Below are 24,373 nucleotides of genomic sequence, written 5' to 3' on the forward strand. Positions count from 1 at the left end.
ATATTTATTGTTGGTATATTTAAACGTATATATAAGTATATATGTCACTCTCCGGTACCCGTAGTCCTAATTTGGGGACGAATGACCGTCCGTGATTTATTCCCAATTATTTTATTTTATTTAATATATATGAAGGTACGTTCAATAGTTCCTATTATTTGTTTTATATTTTCATAGTATGTTGTTTCCCTACCTATTCGTTATAACCTAAGAGGCTATTCCAGATACTCCCGGATGGGGAGCATGTTAAGCGATTATCGGAAGGCTTAGACTTCACAAAGTGGATGTCGCCAATCCCCTGGGGAAAGATCTTCAGTATTCCCGGCCCGCCTTTTACGACTGATAACAACTAACAAAATTGAAATGCAACTAAAAAAAAATCCAGGATAGATTTTTATTACACGATATCATAGCCTCATCGTGGAAGTCATGAATGAATGCGAATTAAGTAGGTACGTATTTCATTAGAAAAAATTATACCTGGGATTCGAACACCGGCACATTCGCATCGCTCGATATGAGCACACCGCGCGTCTTATCCTTTAGGCCACGACGACTAATGAAATATATGAATAGAGGTGTGATAAAGATGTTTTGTTCAAGACAGTGCAGTTTCAGTAGACGTCGGTGTTGCGTAGTACAGTAAAGCTTGGGAAGCGAACATCTATTGAGTCGGTATGAAGTGAGATGTGAGTATGATAAACTTATTAGGCAATACCATTTGACTTGTTCACAGTTTCCTTCTGCCCGAAGGTTTATAAAAAAAAACTTAAAAAAAAAAACAATAGACTTAAAAAAAATTGTAAAAAAAGCCTACTGTGTGTAGTTTTTTCTTATTGCCTTTGTAGGCAGACGAGCATACGGCCCACCTAATGGTGCGTGGTTACCCTCGTCCATGGACTTCAGCAATGCCAGGGGCAGCGCCAAGCCGCAGCCTACCGTTAAGTACTCTCCACAAGCCTCGTTTGAAGAAGAATATGCCATAGATATGGTGGTAGTCTGTACCATGCAGTCCATGCCACCCATGATCGGGCGCATTGGAAGTACATCGCATGTGGTCGCGATCCTCAGTAGTGAGGGAACGATATAGAAGATGCCATAGCGCTCGTAGTGTCAATAGTTATAAATATTTTATTGACAGATATCGTAGACAGTGGAAAGATTATCGTTTTGATAATATCTTAAAAAGCCCCTCATGCTTTTTTTACAATAAATTTATTTTCTATTTTAGTTGGATTTTCTTTACAAGCGTGTTTTTAGTTGTTTTTTGAAGCTATTATTTATTTTTCATTTTTTAGTTTAAGTAGCATTATGTATCATAAATTATTCATTAATATATAATAATATATTCACGCAAATACAACAGTTTCCAATTTGCTAAGTGGTAAAAAGAAGACGATCAAATGAATCTGTTGTTTTGACTGCCCAAAGTAAATAACGGGTCTAACTGCTTAAAATATTGAATTATCGTCGGTCCTTAATAAGTAAGCCAAATTTCGAGTTAATCCCACTTTTTGAAGTGGATAGAATCATGTTCAAAGATTTTTTCACATACTAACTTAGATACTGACATACGTATGAAGCCAATAAAAGCGTATAAAATAACAATATAGACCATTTGATTTGTTCATAGTGTTCTTGCAGCGAGATTTTATTTATTTACATATAAGTCTTAACAATCACGTGGAGATTTTTATATGATAATACAGAAAATCTAAATCTAGTTAATGAGTAAAAAAGTCGTAATATTGTTTCTTCGTTAATCTTCATGTTCGTATAGGGCGGGTAATAAAAAAGAGCATTGAAATTCTTTAAAGAAAATTTGTCTTAAATTAGACAAATCAATCTATGAATTAATGTAAAATACATTAGGTAATTTGTTAGCAGTATCTTGTCTTTAAGCAGTTTATCTACGTATCTGCCACTCGGTTCTTATTTGAGCTTTAAACAATGACAGTTTACTATATATCTTTGTTTTAATTTCGTTCGTGATAAAAAAAAATTGTGCTTTCATACTAAAAGAAGTTAAAATTAAAATAACAATCTACTCTACAAGATAGAAATATAGTAGTTATTTATTTTAATTCAACTACATTTGACACACGGCCACTTTGATGTTTTTATACACCTGCCTAACCGGAACAAAATCAAAATACAATTCTTATTTTAGCTTTTTTTGTTACATAGTCTTCGAATAATTTGGAATAAAAAAATGGCGGCAAACTATAAGCAGACGAAAATTTAATTCATCAAAATAAAAACGCATTTTATATTCATGTCAGCAAAAACACAGCCGACAAACAATTCCAACTGTGTACCCCAGAAATATTTAATCAGGGAACTCAAACAACTGGCTGGCGGTCTGCATTCTCATGAAATTGCCGCGAACGAAAACAAACATTACATAAAACATCGCCATGTTGATGACGTCAAAACATGGCCGGCCCATTGATAAAGTATGGCGCCGGGTCGTGAGTGCGCATGCTTGAAAGACTATACATTCATTGATACCTATGTAGCTGTAGATTGTCACCTTGTTATTTTGAAGTATTATTTTTAATCTACTTTTAGAGGAATGATAAAAATTTTATAAATAAATATACAATGCGTAGTTTTCTAATTATCGTTGATACATTCGATGTTTTGATGATTAGCAGCACCAGTATTATTTATTTACTGGTGTAGATGTAAAAAATAGAAATTACATACATTTAGCAATTACTAAGCGTGATTTATATTTTTGTGAAAATATAAAAAAAGAACTACAACGCCCTTAAATTTTTAGAAAGGTTATTGAAAACAGTTTTTAATCAAATCAAAGAGACAGATCTGCAGGAGTTTAGAAAGATTTAAATTTAAAACAAAAAATCTGATAATAGACCACTGTGTGAGCCATTTAAAAACAACCCTCATCAGTCTCTTGGGGCTGACTGGGGCGCCAAATATAGGCTTTGTCAGATGTCGCCTTTGCTTCGAACGGGTCGGACGAGTTCGCGCGCTAACCGCTGATTCGGTACACTCGAAATCGGACGCTAATAAAAACTGACAACTTCTATATTTAAATAACTTTAAACTCCTAATAAAAATAATATTTCATTGTCACTTGAGTGCGGAACAAACTGGTGAGTACTTTTCTTTACTTTTAGCAAGTTATTTGAATTTGTAAAAAACAAAAATAAAGGTGTATATCTAGTATATACGCAGCCTTGTGTTTATAATTCAAGGAATCATAACTTATATTTTTTGGCACTGTTAATTGTCCTAATACACTCTAAAGTTTGTTTATTTATTATAGTATATCATTTATTGATTGAACGGCTCCGATATTTTATTTGAATTCCTTAGGCTAGGTAATAGAAGTTAATAGGCTATAATTTCGCAAAAATAGATTGTGATTTTCGTGACACACAACGGTGCGTAGCTTCGAAATAAGCTTTTTATTTCTCGATTTCATGCTCTACGAAGCGTAGCAGATCCAGCCGCTACGATTTACTACGGTAGGCGGTTAGAATAGATTGATTTTAAAATGAACAAAAAATCATTTATGACTGCATTATTTCATGAATACCTACTTTTGTGGGTTGTGCTCGTACGCATTGATAAAAGGTGCTGCTTAATATTGTCGCAAAACAAACATATTGACGGGTTAAAGGCTATTTGGTTTAAGCGACATTTCAATTAACTTTGACTTCATGTTCCGAATTACAGGTCGCGCTAACTGTGAGATCTATGTAACTCATCTATATCTATTTAGACCACAGAAAACCTATGTTAGTTAAATGACAATACTCAAACTTCTAGAATATATCTATACTTTTAATATTATAAAGCGGAAGAGTGTGTTTTTTTTTATTTTTTTTTATTGCATAGATGTGTGGACGAGCTCACAGCCCACCTGGTGTTATGTGGTTACTGGAGCCCATAGACATCTACAACGTAAATGCGCCACACACCATGAGATATAGTTCTAAGGTCTCAGTATTGTCACAACGGCTGCCTCACCCTTTAAACCGAAACGCATTACTGCGTCACGGCAGAAATAGTCGGGGCGGTGGTACCTACCCGTGCGGACTCACAAGAGGTCCTACCAGTGTTTGTTTGAACGCGCTAATTTCAGGAACTAGTGGTCCGATTTTCAGTGTTAGATAGCCCATTTATTGAGGAAGGCTATAGGCTATAACATAACTATAACATCACGGTAAGACCAATACAAGTGGAGCACCAATAAATAATGTTTCAAAATAGAGGTTTAAATGGCTTCCTTAACATTCTATAATTCAAAAATATTTTCACTTTCTACGTAAATGAAGTGGGGAGTAAAATTTAGCGTTAGGCAAAAGCTTGTAAAATATCTACAAGTCTAACAGTGACATCGTTCTCATCACGACGCCTGATGTGATTATCTCTCTTGCCACGTCGACGTTAGAAAATGTACTTATTTCCGTTAGAACATTAACTCAATTGTTAGCATCTACATGTAAAGGTTGTAATCCATTATACAGCCGGAAGCGAGCAGCGAACGAAGCTGTGTATTATTAGATGTATAAGATTTTTTTTTTATTGCTTAGATGGGTGGACGAGCTCACAGCCCACCTAATGTTAAGTGGTTATTGGAACCCATAGACATCTACGACGTAAATGCGCCACCCACCTTAAACTTGGAAAATAAATACTATATTATTATAATTTTTTGTAACAACAAACATTACATGTTATCTGTTTAGTGTTGATTAGTTAACCTATTATAATTGGTTATTAGGAAACGATGGTTGTGTGATATAGATGTTAAGAAAATCTTCATTATTTAAAACTTTTTAGTTTTTAAAAAGGATTTTTCTTCATTGTAATTCAGTAGTGAAGTCTGACATTCAGTAAAATGTAGTTGAAGTATTCAGTAAAAAAGAGAGTTCAGTTTTGTTTAGTTTATTAATACTGTTTACTGTTTAATTTTTAATATTATTTTCAAAAGGGATTAACCGGCTTTAAATATTGTTTTGTTATTACATCACAGAAACACAATTAAGTATTTATTGTTTATTCATTCATAATCCATATATAGGTAGGTATACAACTAGGTAAATACTATATGAATAAAAACTCAATAACAATTAGTCAATACTATAATTGGCTCACGGCCTCAGGGAATAGAACAAAGCCGTGACATGTGTACGGGGGATTAATGATACGAAACTAATTTTCTGTAGTCAAAGGAACTCACGCATTATTATACTCGTAGAACTAGAGGTTTTTTATTTATTTTTTTATTTATTGCTTAGATGGATGGACGAGCTCACGGCCCACCTGATGTTAAGTGGTTACTGGAGCCCATAGACATCTACAACGCAAATGCGCCACCCACCTTGAGATATAAGTTCTAAGGTCTCAGTATAGTTACAACGGCTACCCCACCCTTCGGACCGAAACGCATTACTGCTTCACGGCGGAAATAGGCGGGGTGGTGGTACCTACCCGTGTGGACTCCCAAGAGGTCCTACCACCAGTAATTACGCAAATTATAATTTTGCTAGTTTTGTTTTTACTACACGATGTTATTCCTTCATCGTGGAAGTCAATCGTGAACATTAGTTGAGTACTTCATTAAAAAAATTGGAACCCGCCTGCGGGATTCGAACACCGGTGCATCGCTACATACGAATGCACCGAACGTTTTATCTTTTAGGCCACGACGACTTCAAACCTAATGACCGGATGACCGAGCTTCGGTATTTTTTTTGTTGTTGATAAATTGTGTTTTTTATAAATTATATAATCTTCGATCAATAATACTACTAGATTCGCGATTAGCGCTTCAAAAGCGGCCCGAAAAATAAGACCACAAATAAATTTGTGGTCTTATTTCAAATTAGTATGGTCCAATCATAGCCAACACTAAGACGTCAAAACGCTGCAATGCGCGTTCAAAAACTGAGTAAAAAACCACCGTAACACCAAGGTTTTGGAAGGAATATCTTTTTTTGGTAAATTTATATTATTAAGTGTTTTTCATAAAATAATAAACACAATTATATTGTAAATAAAACACAATTTACGAATATTGTAATTGTTTGGCCAATGTTTGCGACAAGGCACCAACTATTGTAACAAACATCACTATTCTTGGACAGGGAATGCATAGAGTAGTTTTGTTATTTTATAATGTTATTTTTGTTTGTAGATTTCCTAGTAGCCCCTTGTCGCTGTGCACAATGGATATATATTGTCGCGAAAGAAAGAGGAGAAGAAATATAGAACTCTTATAAAAATTCTAGAATTGTTCAATGGTGGTGGCAAATCAATGCAAAAAAGTATTAAAAAAACTTTATATGTATGTGTAAATATTTTAAGCGTATATGCTGAAAAGGATTTGTTTTCTGGGGGAAACGAACACAGCCATAAAATAAGCCTAAATTAAACTGATTATAGAAAAATTCATTGATATAAGATTACATTATATTTGTAAAAAGAAACCGCTCATATAAAAATGACTTCTAAAAGACAGCTTCATAACAAACTGAATCTGTTTAAAGGTAATTAAACCTACATTATTGTTTTAATTACTTCTGTATAAAGAATACGTGGAAAACATGTTTCGTGTTTCCTTTCATATTTTTTTTACTTTATTCAATTTTATTTTTTATCACCTATTTATTGTAATAGCGGCAATGTAAAATATTATCTACTACTTTTTTGAATCGGTCAAAAATAGTTGCGACCATACAAAACAAACCTAAAACAAATATGTATATTCTGCAACTCTATGTCTTTCAATACTTACTGTGTTCTGAGCATTGAAATGTAATACCAAGAACTACATCTAGTTCCACAATACAATAAGCACGAAATTTTAAACAAATATTTTTAACCTTATAAATTAGGCTTTAAGTATCATTTTAGAATAAATATTTTTGTACTGATGACTTTTTATGTTCAAGTGACATTTTAAATTTATTCCATAATATTCTTTTTCTGACGAAAGGACCTAAATACATATATTTTGCAATGGTAATTAAACTTTATGTTTAAGTATTAAGGTTTATAATAAACTGAAGTCGTTAACATTATTAAACTTTTTTCTAAGAAATGAAGATGTTTTCGTGTCTGCAAACGTGGCCACTGGAGCGTCTTATTTTTGTTCCTGATCCGTAATCTAGTACTATTATTGATCGAAGTATATAATATTTAAATACGAATTACATATTGATATTATTATATTATATGTTATTTTCTTTCAATAAAAAGAAAAAGTTATGTTTAAGTTGATTATCGATAAAGTGGATTGAAAACCCGAATAAAACAACGTTTTCTGAAAAAAAATCGTAGCTAGATCGATTTATCGCCCCCGAAATGCCCTCTATACTAAATTTTATGAAAATCGTCGAGCCGTTTCCGAGATTCAGACTATACGTATACAAGATACAAGAATTGCTTTTTTAAAGATATAAGATATAAGGTGAATATAGAAAAGAAATGTTTCCCGAGCGCTATGACATGTAGGCGGCGACTTAGCTCTGTCCCTGGCATTGCTGACGTCCATAAGCGACGGTGACCACTGACTTTTGAAGTCGTCGTGGTCTTCAGGGTTAAGACGTCCGGTGCATTCGTATCTTGCGATGCACCGGTGTTCGAATCCCGCAGGCGGGTGCCAATTTTTCTAATGAAATACGTACTTAATAAATATTCGCGATTGACTTCCACGGTGAAGGAAAAACGTCGTGTGATAAAAATCAAACCCGCAAAATTATAATTTTTGTAGTTATTGGTGGTAGGACCTCTTGTAAGTCCGCATGGGTAGATACCACCACCCTACCTGTTTCTGCCGTGAAGCAGTAATGCGTTTTGGCTTGAAGAATGGGGTAGCCGTTTGTAACTATACTGAGACCTTAGAACTCATGTCTCATTTATAAGGCCTTTACGTTGTAGATGTCTATGGACTCCAGTAACCACTTAACACCAGGTGGGCTGTGATCTCGTCTACCCTTCTAAGCAATAAAAAAACCACCATAACGTGGGTCGTTTGCTTGTCTACCTACAAAGGGAAATAAAAAAAGCGCTATATCTTCAGGATCGATACGCATATGGGGAGACTTTGGATTTCAATGATAATTCTGCTGTTTATTCGAGGTAAGCTGATGGTGGCCTCTACATATTTTTACGTCGGAATTCTAGAATAAACTCTCTCATATTGTATTTTCGAGTTTTACGACATGTCTGCCTTTACACAAGATTTAAAGATTTTATAGTAGATTTTATAGTATAAGCGGTAACGTGATCGGATTTTGTCTTAAAAAAAATCACAGTCCCTTGAAACAATTACTGCTATTCTGTTCCTCTGCTAACGCAAGCTTAAAGCAGTTCCTATTATTCACATTGTGCATACAAATTACTCGTATAGTGATTTATTACCTCGGCTCTCCGCTTTTCTTCGCTCACTAAACACACAGCCCACAAATGAAAATAAGTGGTTGAGAGCCTTCGAGACAAGCTATCACCACCCATCCTATACTGTCGCTTTGAGTGTCAAATATGAGACTGTAATTGTGACAACTAATTGTTAGGTTTTGTAAGTGAACAAAGCGAGCTACGTGCCGAGTTCTTTGTGTCACATTATTCGATTATTTATGATTCGTGTATCCAAATCGTATGGTGTCTTAATTACAAAAATTCATGTTAAGAAAAATATGGTACGCTTGCAACTTGGCGCACGTAAATGAAGTGAAAGTTCTTTTGCGGTGTGTAGTAATGTGGTTTTCTTAATTTTCGGTCCTTAAATCAAATTTCTCTTGTTATAGGGAGTGCTGTGTATAAGAGAAACAACCTAGCTTCCTTTGTCTTTTCCCTCTCTCCACGGTTGAGTAGGTAGTTCGCGAGACGTTCAGTCTATTTTCTCACTCTCGCTCTTCCTAAATTGTATCTCTTCTCTCTAGCCGTAACGAATCTGCCGCGAGTTAAATTTTCCTCTCAACGCGCCTAAGGAAATTTCAGTTGAAAAACACGTCTAATGTGAAATGAATGCGCTGGACTGATCGAATGAAAATCATTATCAAAAACCGGGTAACGAGTGCGTGCGTCAAGCCACACAAATTATGGAGAACAGCGTTAAGGCTTTAATAAACAAGGATTCCACATGACCACGACTGCTCTGCCAAGAGTAACTGACTATGATGACGATGATGATGGTGATGATGAATGTGAAATTGGTTCATCGCTTCGAGGACAATAAAAAATGTACTTGTCTATTAAATAATTATCTCAGTGATGTGGGGCATTGTATTGGATCGTAGTATAAATCTTGATTAATAATGATAGCCTAAAGAATAAGGCGTAAAATGTACTCATATTGAACGAAGCTGTGAACACGTCGTAGCGGGCAGTCATCATAGAACACGACAGTTTCAAGATAAGTTTACATATTATTTATTATATACAAGTTGCGAACAATAATTATCGGATCGTCGGTCTACCGAGTAAATTCACCAGTTCGCTGTAAGATCTTCTCTTTGTCTTTATCCTCCGAAACAGTGCTCAAATCACGGAGGCGGCTATATTTTTTTCTAATTTCCGTAATGATTGGCGGTAGGACGTATTGTGAACGTGCGCCTTTGGGGCACCAGTCTTGGAGGTGGTAATGTAAGAAACTATGAATATTGACTACGACCTCATGATCCATAGACATAGCTCACTAAGTTTCTCGCCGGATCTTCTCAGTGGGTCGCGTTTCCGATCCGGTGATAGATTCTGCGAAGCACTGCTCTTGCTAAGATTAGTGTTAGCAACGTCGTCAGTTTTGAGCCCCGTGAGCTCACCTGCTTGTCAGATTACGCTGACAGCCTCTCAAGGCTATCAGTTTAGGTAAAAAAAAAGAAGATACCACAGATTTAAATTTAGAGTAAACTTAATTGTTAAGAACATTTAAAACACTTGTAGAAACGCTGCGAGTCTGACAGCTGTAACAACTTAGTTGGTCGTCGTAATTTTATTGTTTTTCGAATTCGACTGTGGAAGAAGCACTCCCGGTTGTAATGTAATTATAATGACGACAAACGCAGAAGTTCTCGCGAACAATTAGTACCGGGGAAGCGTCTCCAGCCGAGGCGTTAATTGGACTGACTGAAGTGTTCAATGCTGTACAAACGAGTTTTAAGTCAGATTACTTTTTTGTCGTTGTGTTCCCAAGAAACTTTTACACATTTATAATTCCTTATTCAACACGGCTAAGCGATTTATTATGTTTTCGTTGGTGTCCTAACACATAAGCTTTGATTGACTTCATCAAGTGGAGAGAGAGAGAGAGAGAGAGAGACTTTATTACATATCAACACAATTAACATTCAAAAATTCGTTTTATCGCTAAAAGCGATCTCTTTCAGGTAACCGTTTTATCTACACCAATTCTGAAAATAATACAACCGGTATGTTAAGATATACCCTTATTAACAACATTAACCAAGATAGAACAAACCTTTTCACACATTATTAAAGAAAATACAAATATACAATTAATATATATTTACAGTTTAAGTATAATATCGAGGGAGGAGGTTCAAGCAGCGCCGTGGCTTTGCCCCTCGCATTGCTGAAGTCCATGGGCAACGGTAACCACTCACCATCAGGTGGGCCGTATGTTCGTCTGCATACAGGGGCAATAAAAAAAGGGAAGGGCTATTTGTTTTGAGCGACGTTTTGGCTTAGGCAACTTCACAGGAGAGCTATTTAAAGTTTAAAATTTGGATAACATATCATAACAAAAAACTTCTTTTGCGATTGGAATGACGTAAACTTAATTGAAGTTCAATTAAAAACATCAAATTATCGATACTAATACCAAATAAAACGGAGCTTTAATTTAAAAAAGACAAATGTCGCGTTTTAAATTTCGCTTAAACCAAATAGCCATGGAATCACTTTATGACTAGGGAATTAAAGTTCAAAATAGACTGCAGGTATTTTTAAGGCCTGCTCCAGTAACAAACAGAAGCATATGTAGGCGTAGAGGCTATGACGTCAGTGGACGGATCGATTCGCCGTCCTGTTCACATAGATATAGACATCACTGTGCACGGGTCACAGTCTGGAACAACTCATTATTCTTATTTTACTTTCATCGTGACGTCATCTGTGGCTACAACATATTATGCAAGCATAATCAGTCAGGAAAATTAGTATGCACAATCTATCCAATTGACGTTACCACACCGGGTATTGTTCCTTTTATCGTGAAAGTCTGTTGTGTATGAGTGACAGATACGTAAATATTTGTAGAATTTTACTCTTATTTCAACGGCAATAGTAATACCTATGCGGTGGACCGACCAAATTAAAACTGCAGTGGGGGGTCTCCTAAATGAGTGCAGTAGAATGGCCTCGAGCAGGGAGAGATGGCGCGACATCGTGAGACGCATCAAGTCGGCCCCTTCCAACACTACATGACGATCACGACCACTCTGTCAAGAGTGACACGACTGAGAAGAAGAAGAAGAAGAAGTACCACGAGATATATCGAATAAATTGAAATTATCATTAAGAACAATAAGCGTTAGACATGTGAAGCAGACGAACGAAAACTACAAGCAGTGCTTAGTAAGAGTTTTTTAACGTTCTCGATAGCGCTTTTTTTTTTTTTTTTTTTATTGCCTTTGTAGGCAGACGGGCATACGGCCCACCTGATGGTGAGTGGTTACCGTCGCCCATGGACTTCAGCAATGCCAGGGGCAGAGCCAAGCCGCTGCCTACCGTAAAAGTTAACTCAAATATGTATGACCGTAGAATGTCGAGAATGAATCTAAGTATTCGTTCACATAAAAAAAATCTATTTTTTTTATTATTTCATAACCGGCGTTCGAAATTTAAACAAGGTAATTTCTTTGTTTATCACATTTTAGAGACAATAATTGAAGACATAAGTGGATGAAGGGGTTAAGTCCCATTTTTAAGATTTTTGAGTGTTTATATTGAATGAAGGTGCTATGTGCCCATAAACCATATTAGACCTTAAAGTCTATTTTAGGTTTAAAGGCTATTTTTCGAAATTGCATGCGATGAAGGAGTTCATCCACTCATGACTTCAATTTATAAAATCCTAAATCCTATGCGATGCGTTCGATCGTAAGCTACAGTGGTGTGCAATAGCAGTCTTTATCTTTAGATAACTGGAGTTCAAATTCAATTTTCGACTGCGTGATTGACGTCATTCGGTGCTTACGACCTTCCAGAACGGAACGAATCCTGAAGAGCTGACGCGATTTCACAAGAAGGAAATTTAGTGATGTTCAAAATTTGACATTCATTTTCATTTAATGGATTAAGTGAAATTAAAAAAAATCTTACACGAATTTATTGGTTCATCGTCGAAGTTGTTCATGAATGCACTTTTATTCTTCTTATCCAAAACCTTGTTTATCATAATAATTAAAAATTAACTGGCACCTTTTTAAGCCTAACTCATTCAATCGTCTTCGCCATCTTACTGTTCTCTGTTATTCTTTTTTCCTTTTCTTACCGTATTCTCTCACTCACATCCTAACGATCCGTTCCACACTCTTTCTATACTTTCCATTCTTACCAATCCTAAATAATATGTATACATAGTTAGACTAAATAATTTACAAAACAAGGAGCCTAAAAGAAGCGATAAAATAAACACATTAACTATGTAGTTGAACTTCGGTAACCAGATAGCTCTTCTTCAGTTTCCATTTAATTTTGCTATCAAACTGGAATGTTCGAGATTATAACGTTGACATATTTCTTTCTGTTGTTTTTTTTTCAATGCTTTCAACTTTATACACTGATCGTTATTTAGCGCTGAACTGAATAATGAGTAGCTTTTTACGATCCGAATATCTGTTTTCATGTTTAATAAAACATTGTTTTATCGTCGCTTCGATCGCTTCTGTGTGTTATCATTATTTAGTTTCCATAATTATGTTAATTTTGAGGTATTCGTGAGTTGTTCACACGATTATAAACGCTATTTAGGTATGCTCACTGATTTTCTCGCCGGATCTTCTCAGTGGGTCGCGATTCCGATCTGGTGGTAGATTCTGTGAAGCACAGCTCTTGCTAGGGCTGGAGTTAACAAATTCTCTCAGGTGAGCCCGTAAACTTACCTGCCCGTCCGGGCGTAGGTAGAATAGCCTCTTCGGCTATTAGCGAATAGGTAGGGAAAATTAAAAAAAACTCGCATACACTTTCAACTACTACTACTACTACTACAAGCTTTCAAATAATTATCCATGGGTTATTGGAAGTATACGGATGTGTACCGGAATCTCATCTGTTTCTGAGAAAAAAATGCAGGTTCCCTAAATAAAATTGTTTGTCCAACCACTCCAATTTACAAATCTTGACATTACGGTACGGTAAAATAACATTTTTTACAATTTTTGTCTGTCTGTTTATTCCGGCTAATCTTTGGAACGGCTGGACCGATTTTGTCTAGACTTTCACTGATAGGTAGCTGATGATACAAGGAATAGCTACCCTACTTTTTTAGCCTAGCTTCACCCCGCGGGGTCATCCGCGGTACGACAATAAAAGCGGGTAACATCGCGGGACTCAGTTATCAATAATAAAATTTAATGTTTCCGAAGCGAAGCGAGGGCGGATCGCTAGTCTAAAATATGTAAGAACTCAAATTTAAACAATGATAAATCTTGATTTGAGTTACAATCTAAACATAAAAAAAAAAAATTTGTATATTTCGCAATTTCGCACATATTAACACATCTCAATACTTTGACTGAGTTTTGCTTTCTTCCTGTACATTTGCCGATCCGATATCTTTAATCGCGATAACACCTCCATCAGTGATCAAACCGTCTGGTCGCGGCCGTGACCTTGCTCGCCGGATCGATATATCCTGTCGCCTCTGAAGTCCACGATGACCTTGAACGGTCCCGAACCTTTATGTTAATTTACTAATCTGTAGAAAAAACGGTGTACGGTTAAATCTCTTTTAATCCTGTTAATTTTACAATTTCCGATGTTTCGATTTCTAGCATGCTCTAGAATCTCAGAAAATTAAACAAACTAGAGGTCCCGTAGTAGTCGAAATTCGACTATAATTAATTGGAATTGTAAGTTTGTACACTATTATGATTGTATTTTATACTTCTAAAATCACAAATTTCGCCAAGATTACACTATAGAAAATATTAACAAAGACAAACAATATTTAATCTATTCTCAATTTGACAACAGACGTCAAGAACAAAAGTTTGTCAATAAATAGTATGCATGCATGTGTGTGTGCGTCAAATACATGGTATGTAGTGTGTGTAATGTTTTCTTTATTGATTTAATGTATCATTTATGCATTATTTAAAAAAAAATTTTGCATTGTGCACATCTTCTCTATAATCTCTATAAGTGTGGAAAATTTCATACGCCTCCGTCTGCGCAATTTTCGTAAAAAGGGATACAAAGTTTTTGCTTCACGTATTAATCGTGAAAAGTTTAAATGAACATGAACGGGATTTTTTTTTGCCGAGCGGGTGTTTTTGTTCTTTGTTGTTTTTGTCGAAAATCGTAAATGTAATTTACTTACTAATATTAAAATGGCGTTAGTGCGATTTAGATTTTTATCAAATACCTTCGATTCTATATTAGCTGCCGTAACACTATTCATTGCCTCTTGCATTAATACATGTCGTTTAAATGTATTTAAAATTCGTGAACCCTTATTGGATCGTGGAAATGACTGGCAGCCCCGCCACGCGGCCTCCTACACACGAGACCATAGATTTCACCTGTCAGTTTATTTTTAATTACATTCCATTGCGCGCTACGCAAAATACATAGATTACTAATATTTTTTATTTTTTATTGTCCTTTAGTTTTCTCATGTCGGGGAATACTTTCTTCATTTTCGGGAACTATTTCTATATACTCTGTTAGTTATATGTGTTCATTGTTACAGACTTTGTTTGACGTAGTATCTAACGGATGCGGGAATACACGCCCCATTGTTCGAGTTTAAGTGAACTGTATGCGGTAATCAGTTAATGGATAGAAATTGTGAAACGATGCATTTATAGAGACCGTGCATTAAGTCGTCCGGAGTTTTCCCCGTAGACGTGGGCTTCAGTTTCTGTGGGCAGCGGAAATACACCACTCGACTTAGGAGGTCTGGTACCACAATTCAAATGGCGAAAACATAGCTCGCTTTCATATAACAATATGTTATAATTTAGAAAATCAATTTCATTGTTTTTTCTTTTGATATTGGTCAGGATATTGGAGCAAGGCTATAAGCAAAAGACTGCATTGTTTTAGGTCTTTGATGCGTCCGCAGACTTACAGCGGATGTCTATCAGACTCTGTGTAAATGACATTCAAAGATTCCGTTACATTGTTGCGGGTAGACATCATACAACACAAGATATTTGACAGATACCTGCCCTTGCTTACAAATTTTCCAAGATAAACTTGCATATATACAAGTTCCGCTTCAAGCACCGGTCACCGTCCTCGCCGGATCCGAGCGTCGCGACTAAGGGCTCGACGAGTAAATTAACGCATAGACACAGCCCACTGAGTTTCTCGCCGGATCTTCTCAGTGGGTCGTGTTTCCAATCCGGTGGTAGATTCTGCGAAGCATTGCTCTTGCTAGGACCAGTGTTAGCAACACTCCCGGTTTGAGCCACGTGAGCTCACCCACAACGAGAAGCTGAAATAGTCTCTCAAGGCTATCAGCATAGGTAGGAAAAAAGAAAACATCATTCGGACCGTCGCTTCGGTCTACCGAGCAATATCATCCGTTCGGTGGAGGATCTTCCCTTCGTCGTAACTCACAACATACAAACGAATAAACTCGTAGATTACTACCAAACAAGGAAAGCGCGTTAAAAGCAATCGAAAACGTTATTTTAAATGTAGTGTTTCGGCAGGACCGCGAACCAACTAAAAGGGATTCTAACACGAAACAATAGAAGAACAATGAAAGCCGCGAACAATATTAAAGTCTTTCATTAATGGAACGAAACAGAGGCGTTATTCCTTAATGAATGTAAATGAAGATTCGTGGTCGATTTTTGGCGCACTAATGGAGGCTATTTGTGGGATTGTATGATGGAAAATCGATCTATGTTTGACGATCGAATTGGACGATGGATTTTTTAATTGAAGTTTGGTCCTGCCTGCCTAGGTCAGCACACGAATTCACAGCTCAAATGATTTATGTACATTACTTATTGTCTGGATCCGTGGATTTGTCTACGACTCGCCTTCTGGTATCTTCTAGCATTTCTAGCATCTTCTAGTATTTTCTTTGATTTTCACGATTTCTAGAGATAATTAAAACTTTTACGGTTTTTGGAACGAAAACAGTATTGGAAACTTTAAGCTTTCGTGGTCACGGAATTACGTCTGCGATTCATTAAATCCGAAGAAAAAACTGTAATTAAATAGTTTTCGGAAAACAAAGCGCGCACATTAACATCTTCTACACTCAGATCTAAAATAATTTCGTCTAACCTAATTTACTTGGAAAAGTTTAAATCCATTTTAGACTATTATATAGGCCAGATTTAATCCGTTTTCTCGGGAATTACAGTCCGTCTTAATTGACTCATCTTAATATAGTCTTCGCCTATATTTGACCTAAATTAACCTAAAAATAAAACCTGACCTTTGACAGATCAATTTCTCTTGAGGCTAAATGTTACTCTAATTTTAAATTTTAAATTATTCAGGAACTTATAAATAGCGTTAATTCATGTACGCGGGGAAATGTTTAAATCAAAAGAAGGATTGATAAGCTAGGCGAGAAGGTATTGTCAATGGACTTAAAACGTTCCACCGCTAGTACTTTGGGTAGGAACTATGTAGAAAGAAGGACTAGAACTACACAAGGCAACAACTACAAAAAAAGAAATAAATTACTGAGTACCGGTTTGGGGAATTAGATACGAGATTGGGGTCTTGAAACGAGAAATCCCTAAGATTCGATTTTTCGGACGGTTTGACGCCAGAATTAATTAAGATAAAGCCCATGAAAAACGCCAGATTAACTCGTAAAAATAGTTTTGACTACACTATTTAACTAAATAGTTTTTATGGTAGGTAAATTATTTGCCAATACAGTCAAGGTCTATTACAGATTTTTGGAATTAATAAAAACTAGATCATATCTATTCATAAGATGAAAGATATAGTCGTTATTTATATGAGAGTTCAGTCCTAGATTGTTGTTACAGATGAATAAAATACTTTTTGGAATCACCCGGGTCGTGGGTTCGATTTCCACATAGGGCAAAAGACATTGTGTGAAGAACAGTTTTGTTTACTTTTTGTCTGAGTATTTATTCTCTATATATTAAAAAACAGTTTTGACTATACTATTTAATTAAATAGTTTTTATGGTAAGTTATTTGCCAATATAGTAAAGGCCTGTTACAGATTTTTTTGGAATTAATAAAAACTAGATCATATATATTCATAAGATGACCAAAAAGATATAGTCGTTACTTATATGAGAGTTCAGTCCTAGATTGTTGTTACAGATGAATAAAATACTTTTTGGAATTATCCGGGTCGTGGGTTCGATTTCCACATAGGGCAAAAAACATTGTGTGAAGAACAGGTTTGCTTACTCTTTGTCTGAGTATTTATTCTCTATATGTTAAAAAATATATAAATATGTTTATCTGTCTCTGGTAACCATAACACAGGGAATCCTAAATTTGGGCTGAATGACCGTGCGTGATATGTTCTCAGTTATCAGATGTTAAAAAAATTTTTTTTATCTCACCGGCACTGTCCCTGTTTTTTTTTTGTTAAAGCTAATAGATACTTTTATTAAATTTCGACGCTATTGACTACTTCGAAATTTAACAAGATGCATAGGTATTTAAATATTAGAATATAATTATTATGAGAGGTAAAATAATTTAAGGGGGGTTCTCTCCCTGTTAGACTTCGTAATAAATTAGTATACAGGCTTTAATTTTCTTGACTTCTACGTACTTATAATTTAACACGTAACTTAGCAACCATTTGTTTATTTTATTGGCAGGGGCATGTGCACCAGGCCATAAAATCTCCAAAAGAAAAAGCTAGCGAATGCGGGCTTATATTTTTAACACGTAATGCAAACATTTTTGGTTAGTATATCTTTGGTATAATTTTTTTTGTATTCTCCGTGCTTCCGCCCCTGGACGCATATCTTTGCAACAACTTTCTTTGAAATGAATAAATTTTAATTAATTTCATTTTCAGCGGATATTTTTCTACCGCTGGTTTTCGATTCAACGCATTCACATTACCGATCTTCGATTTATTTTTCGTTCGAATTACGTTTCGCTGGTTTTTTGCATTTACTTTACCGATCTTCGATTTCTTTTTCGTTTGAAAGAATAACTCATCCCATCGTTCTCATAAAATTTAACGCTTCTACGTTTGCCAGAGTTTCGTCATTATCGCCAATTTTACTTCCTGTATTTTAGGAATAGGCGAAAAGCATATCGCTTGAATCAACCAAGCACTCATTCAGTTCGTTAAATTACGAAACAGAACTTCTTATGTATTAGAATTGTACAACTACCACCTGTCAGAGTTTTCGTGAGGTACGTTCAGTTGATAATTTGAAAGCGAAAGTACATGATCTCTTTTTAATACCTACGCTTTTATTAGCTTCAGACGTATGTATGTTAGTATGTAACGGAATCTTTGAACATGATTTAGTAACAGGTTTTTCAATAAAATAGTGATACACTACAATGATTTTGACTCCCTTCAAAACGTCGGATTAGCTCGTTTGGTATACTTATTAAGGACCGTTGACAATTCAATACTAAAAAAAATAATTGAAAAAATTGAAATTCAGCTAAAAAATTAAAAATATAAAATAATAGTTTTTTTACAATAAAATATATTTAAATAATTTTTTTAAAACAATATAATAAATTTTATCTTACACTATTTTTAATTCAAATTTATTAAAATTTATTTTGTATTTTTAGTTGGATTGTCTATAAAAGCGTATTTTGTTAGTTTTTTTAAACTATTATTTATTCAAAGCACATTGCTTGTTTGTTTTGTAGTTTGTTGTGGTTTATAATATAATTTATTTTATTTGATATGTATTTCTTATCTATGTATTTATTGATTTATTTTGGTAATGTATAATTATAACCTAGTGTTTATCTTCACTCATGTCTACTATAATTCTTTAAATTATCACCATGTGCTAACTTTATCACAGCTACGCACTTCTTGAATCTTTCACTTCATCAACGAGGGTTAAGTTAAGCATGGCGTTAAGTTAGCCTTTGTGTTTTGTCTTATTTTTTTTCATTAAAAAAATTCTTTTTGTGCAATAAAGAATTTTCAATCAATCAATCAAAAGAACCCACTACCATCAGCAGCAGAGTAGCCAGGGTCGCTAACTACTGTTCCACTGAGCCAATACATTTGCATATAGGTGAGGATACGACCCAGCTCAAAGTAGTCTTCATCGATGGCAGGCATCAGCAATACGAGGAACATGAACCTACTGCGGAAAGATACTATAGGTTCCCCAGTAGTTCCACTTCGTCTCTTTCAGAAATACTGTAATGTAATGTTCAGAAATACTGTAATGTTGGCTATTAACCTCTTACAATTTGGTTTTTAAGTAATATCGAAATACAGATTCTCGGTATTCTTCTTTTCCATTAAAGTTGTCCAGTGTGCTTATTGCGAGTTTTTTAACTTCTCGATCGCGTGAAAGTTAGCTCAAATTTGTATGGAGTTGGAACAGCTTCCTTTCGTTTACCGCTAGGGGCGCTGTTTCAACTCCATACAAATTTGAGTTAGCCTTTACGCCATCGAGAAGTTTAAAAACTCGCATTAAGCACACTGGTCGTGCGTATGCCCGGTATTATCGAATTGACTGGTGGTAGGACCTCTTGTTAGTCCGCACGGGTGGGTACCACCACCCCACCTATTTAAGGTTATTTAAGGGTGGGGAAGCCTTTGTAACTATTTTGATACCTTAGAACTCATATCTCAATGTGAGTGGTGCATTTACGTTTTAGATGTCTATGGGCTCCAGTAACTACTTAACACTAGGTAGGCAGTAAGCTCGTCCACCCATCTAAGCAATAAAAAAAATCCATACAAATTTAAGTTAATTTTTACGCCATCGAGAAGCTTAAAAACTCGTATTAAGCACACTGGTCGCGCGTATGCCCGATATTATCGAATTTGACCTTACGATCACTACCTATATGAAGAATTTTGTATACATTGTTTTGTTTCAGTTCACGATGAGACTCGTTGCCGGCTGGGCGAACCAGATGCGCAATTTTCCGTTATTCCGGCCGATCATTCTGTCGATGCTAATGGCATCTTACCTGGCGTTTGGTAAGTGTTCTAATTAGGTGGACAGGGACAAAATATAGGTTGAAGTTCAAGCGACAATCGCGGAAGCGTGATCTACGCACTGTTACATGGGACTCATAAGATAGTATTTTTAAAAAGGAAACAAAACTTATACGGGACTCATAAGATAAAAAGAAAACAAAAAGACTCGGTTTATTTTATTTTATTACTAGCGATCCGCCCTCGCTTCGCTTCGGAAAGATTTAATTTTATTATTGATAGCTGAGTCCCGCGATGCTACCTGCGATTATTGTCGTACCGCGGGTGACGCCACGGAGTGAAGCAAGTCTAAAAAAAGTAGCCTAAGTTACTCCTTATATCATCAGCTACCTATCAGTGAAAGTCTCGTCAAAATCGGTGCAGCCGTTCCAGAGATTAGCCGGAACAAACAGACAGACAGACAAAAATTGTAAAAAATGTTATTTTGGTATATGCATGTAATAAAAAGTGGATATTTCAATATTACAAACAGACACTCCAATATTATTTATATGACACAAAAATAAAACAGTACACGAATTTCGCGTCGAACATCTACGAGACAGAGTTATGTTCAATCGTGGACTTATTGCGCACATGACGCCGGGCAGCTACAGAAGGAGACTCAGAGTGCTCATCAACAATTTCTCTCGAAAAATCTTTCTCGTAAATCGACTTCCGATAACAGGCAACACTGGATTCTTAATACGTAAATGTTACACATTTTACTACGGGCTAGATTTACTCTAGAGATCAGAACATACGAGTATACGCTATAATCCCGAATAAAAAGAAAACAAGAAAACTGAATCCGACCGGGACTAGTACTTGAACCTGCGGTACAGTAATTAGGGTAACTAACCATGTGACTGAATCGAATCAATGAGCTACCCAATAAAATTTCAACTTTTTAGTTCACAACGACATATAGTCGGTAATGTATCGGGTATTGCTACTTACCTCTTATAAATAAGAATTCGTAAATCAATGGAAACTAAATTCATACAAAAGCGGATATATATATATATTCATATAACGGAAAAGAAAACTGGACTTCAACTTCAATATCAACAATGTACTCGAAGCCAATTAAATATGCATTATTAAGGATAACACAAAAACTACTGGTCAGATCCTGATAAAATGGAATCGTATGAGGAGGATCAGCTTTAAAATCTAGAAATAAGTTCTGAGGTTACATAAAAAAAAATCCGTCGAATTGAAAACCTTCTCCTTTTTTGAGGTCGATTAACAAAAAGATTACTACCGCAATAGGATAGTTACTGAATCAGTAATGGGGCGAGGGAGAACGCGTTAACCTAAATATTAGATGTGGCGTGGTAGGCACGGTCAAGGCGAAACTTTAATTAAAAACCTGAGGTCTGTTTATGTGCGGCTGGGTGTAATGCACCCACCACGAGGAATTTAATCCATCATTCTTATGATCACGTTGCGTAACTAAACACGCTAATGTTGTCCGTAATAATACAGAGTATATCCCCTAAGTCCGCGGATGTCAAAAAAATCACAATGAGTCGCGTAATAGCAGAGCAGAGTTCTGTGTGCACTGTGCTTAGTGATAGTTTTTAACGTTCTCGATAGCGTCAAAGTAAACTCAAATTTGTATGGAGTTGAAAAGTTAGCTTACGTTTGCCGTTAGGGGCGCTGATCCAACTGCATAAAAATTTGGTGGTAACTTTAATGCTACCGGTCATCGTTCTCGTCGAATCCATCGCTTGCGACGAAGGGCGCGAGTAAATTAACCCACAGACACAGCCCACTGAGTTTCTCGCCAGATCTTCTCAGTGGGTCGCGTTTCCGATCCGGTGGTAGATTCTGCGAAGCACGGCTCTTACTAGGGTTCGTGTTAGCAACAACAGGCTTGAGCTCCGTGAGCTTACCTATTAGTTAAGGTTACGCTGATATGATCTATCTAGACCATCAGCTTAGGTAGGAAAAAAAAATTAATGCTATCGAGAACGTTAAAAAACTCGCACTAAGTATTCTGAGTGGATTAGTCCTTACGAGTGGTGATTCAATGATCGCTCAACCTTACGAGAACACCGCTTGTGCAACTTCAGGGCCGTTCGTTCAAATATTGACACTGTGATCTTAGGTGTAAGGTGGTAATTCGTAAATCTCGCAATTGGGCGAACATAACCGAATCACACCAAAGAAAATAACCTTTATCCGGCTTTATTAGAACGGATCCTTGACGATCACTTCGAACACAAGTGTGCTGACCGTTTCTCATATTTCCCCAAGCGATAATTTTTCTCAGAGAGAGAGAGAGAGAGAGAGTACGCGAAATTTTTCGATGACCTACATGAAACTATGGGAAAACAATTGCCAATAAAACGGGATGAATACCAGTATAGTTTTCAGTAACAACTAAAAAAAAACGGAGATTCAGCAACCACACCCAATAAAGAATAAAATGGTTCTCAGAGATTGAGGTTTTTAAAAAAACAATGAATTTCCAAGAGAAAAGTTTAGTAACACTCGTCAGTGGTTCCTAAAATAAAGAAACTCTGTTTGTTAAAACAGAACAGAAAATTATACTTAAATTTTTCGTCTTTCTCTGATAACAGTTATGTATACATATAAATAATTTTATTGAAACAATAAATTTGATTTCAAACAACCTACTTATTCAATGTCAAGACTCTGTCTTTTAATTATACAAAAACACCCACGTATTTCATACCAACCTAGTAAAGTTTCCGAATTAATATTCCGTCACAAAATGTTGAATACAACATGAAGAATACCAGGACAAATTTGACATAGCTCCCACGCAACGCTTCAGATAGATATTGCCGAATTAATTTTGTCAGGCGCAAATTAAGTATACGTTTGTTGTTACAAAATAAATTGTACCTCTGATATAATAAGATCAAAAGCACAAAATTACATTTTATATTAGTGTGCAAATAACGAAGAAAATCCTCCACCGAGCAGGTTTATATTGCTTAGTAGATTGACGGTCCGAATGACGTTTTTTGAATGACCACATCAGCGTAACCTTAACTAGTAGGTGAGCTCGCGGGGCTCAAACCTGACGATTTTGCTAACACGAACCCTAATAAGAGCGGTGCTTCGCAGAATCTACCACCGGATAGGAAATGCGACCCACTGAGAAGATCCGACGAGAAATTGAGTGGGCTGTATCCGTGGGCTAATTTAGTCGCCGAGCCCTTCGTCGCAAGCGACTGGTTCGACGAGAACGATGACCGGTGCTTGGGGTACTTATAAGCAGTGTGTGGATCGGAAGGATCCGGAATGATGTGTTTTGGGCGACGTCAACTATTTACCATTCGGTCCGCAAGATTGGGAACATTGTTGTTCGGAATTTGTATATGTGCAAGCTTATCTTGAAAATGTCGTAAGCGTAATTCAGACATCTGTCAAATATCTTGCGTTGTACGATAGCTACTCGTCACATTAGTTTATTTATTCAATGAAACACTCAAGATTTTAAAATTCAGCAGGGTAACCATTAGCTTTAATGGCCTACCTTTCGGAGTATGGCGCATTTGTTACGTCATTTTGACTTCTGTATGGAGAGTTAGCTGTGGTAGAAATTAATTATTAAGTAGGTAGGCTCTTTGCCTTGATTTGACATGATTTTGTGAACGTTCTGGCTTTTTTATTGCCGTCTAGGCAGACGAGCATACGGCCCACCTGATGGTGAGTGGTTACCGTCGCTCATGGACATCAGCAATGCCAGGGGCAAAGCCAAGCCGCTGCCTATCATTTAATGCTCTCCACAAGCCTCGTTTGAAGAAAGACATGTCGTCATATAGAAATAAATCGTCAATCGGTTATTAAATGTGTCTAACGGGATTAAGACTTGCATACGTGTTTTTAATACATATTGATTTGTTTAATTGTATAGACAGGTGAACGAGCTCACTTGATGTTATCGTGCTTATCGGAGTTCATAGGCAGCTACAACATAAATTTGGCAACCCATCTTGTGACACAAGTTCTAAGTCGGAGTACAACGGCTGCTCAATCCTTCAAATCGGAA

General features: G+C 36.1%; 1 protein-coding gene and 1 long non-coding RNA gene across 2 annotated transcripts in view; both read left to right on the plus strand.

Moving 5' to 3' along the window:
- The first annotated feature begins 2,944 nt into the window (after positions 1–2,944).
- Positions 2,945–24,373, plus strand: part of LOC114246964 (potassium channel subfamily K member 6) — a 64,945-nt gene continuing 43,516 nt past the window's right edge. Inside the window, exons 1-2 of the mRNA XM_089737387.1 lie at positions 2,945–3,122; positions 20,241–20,343. Coding sequence (XP_089593513.1) covers positions 20,247–20,343 — 97 coding nt within the window. The 5' untranslated portion in view covers positions 2,945–3,122; positions 20,241–20,246. The remainder of the gene's footprint in view (positions 3,123–20,240; positions 20,344–24,373) is intronic.
- Positions 5,766–7,184, plus strand: LOC149500103 (uncharacterized). The gene is made up of 2 exons (XR_016325220.1): positions 5,766–5,978; positions 6,176–7,184. It is a non-coding gene; the product is annotated as an uncharacterized LOC149500103 (long non-coding RNA).

This window comes from Bombyx mandarina, chromosome 23 (assembly GCF_030267445.1).
Source record: "Bombyx mandarina strain Sakado chromosome 23, ASM3026744v2".
Classification (NCBI taxonomy): Eukaryota; Metazoa; Arthropoda; class Insecta; order Lepidoptera; family Bombycidae; genus Bombyx; species Bombyx mandarina.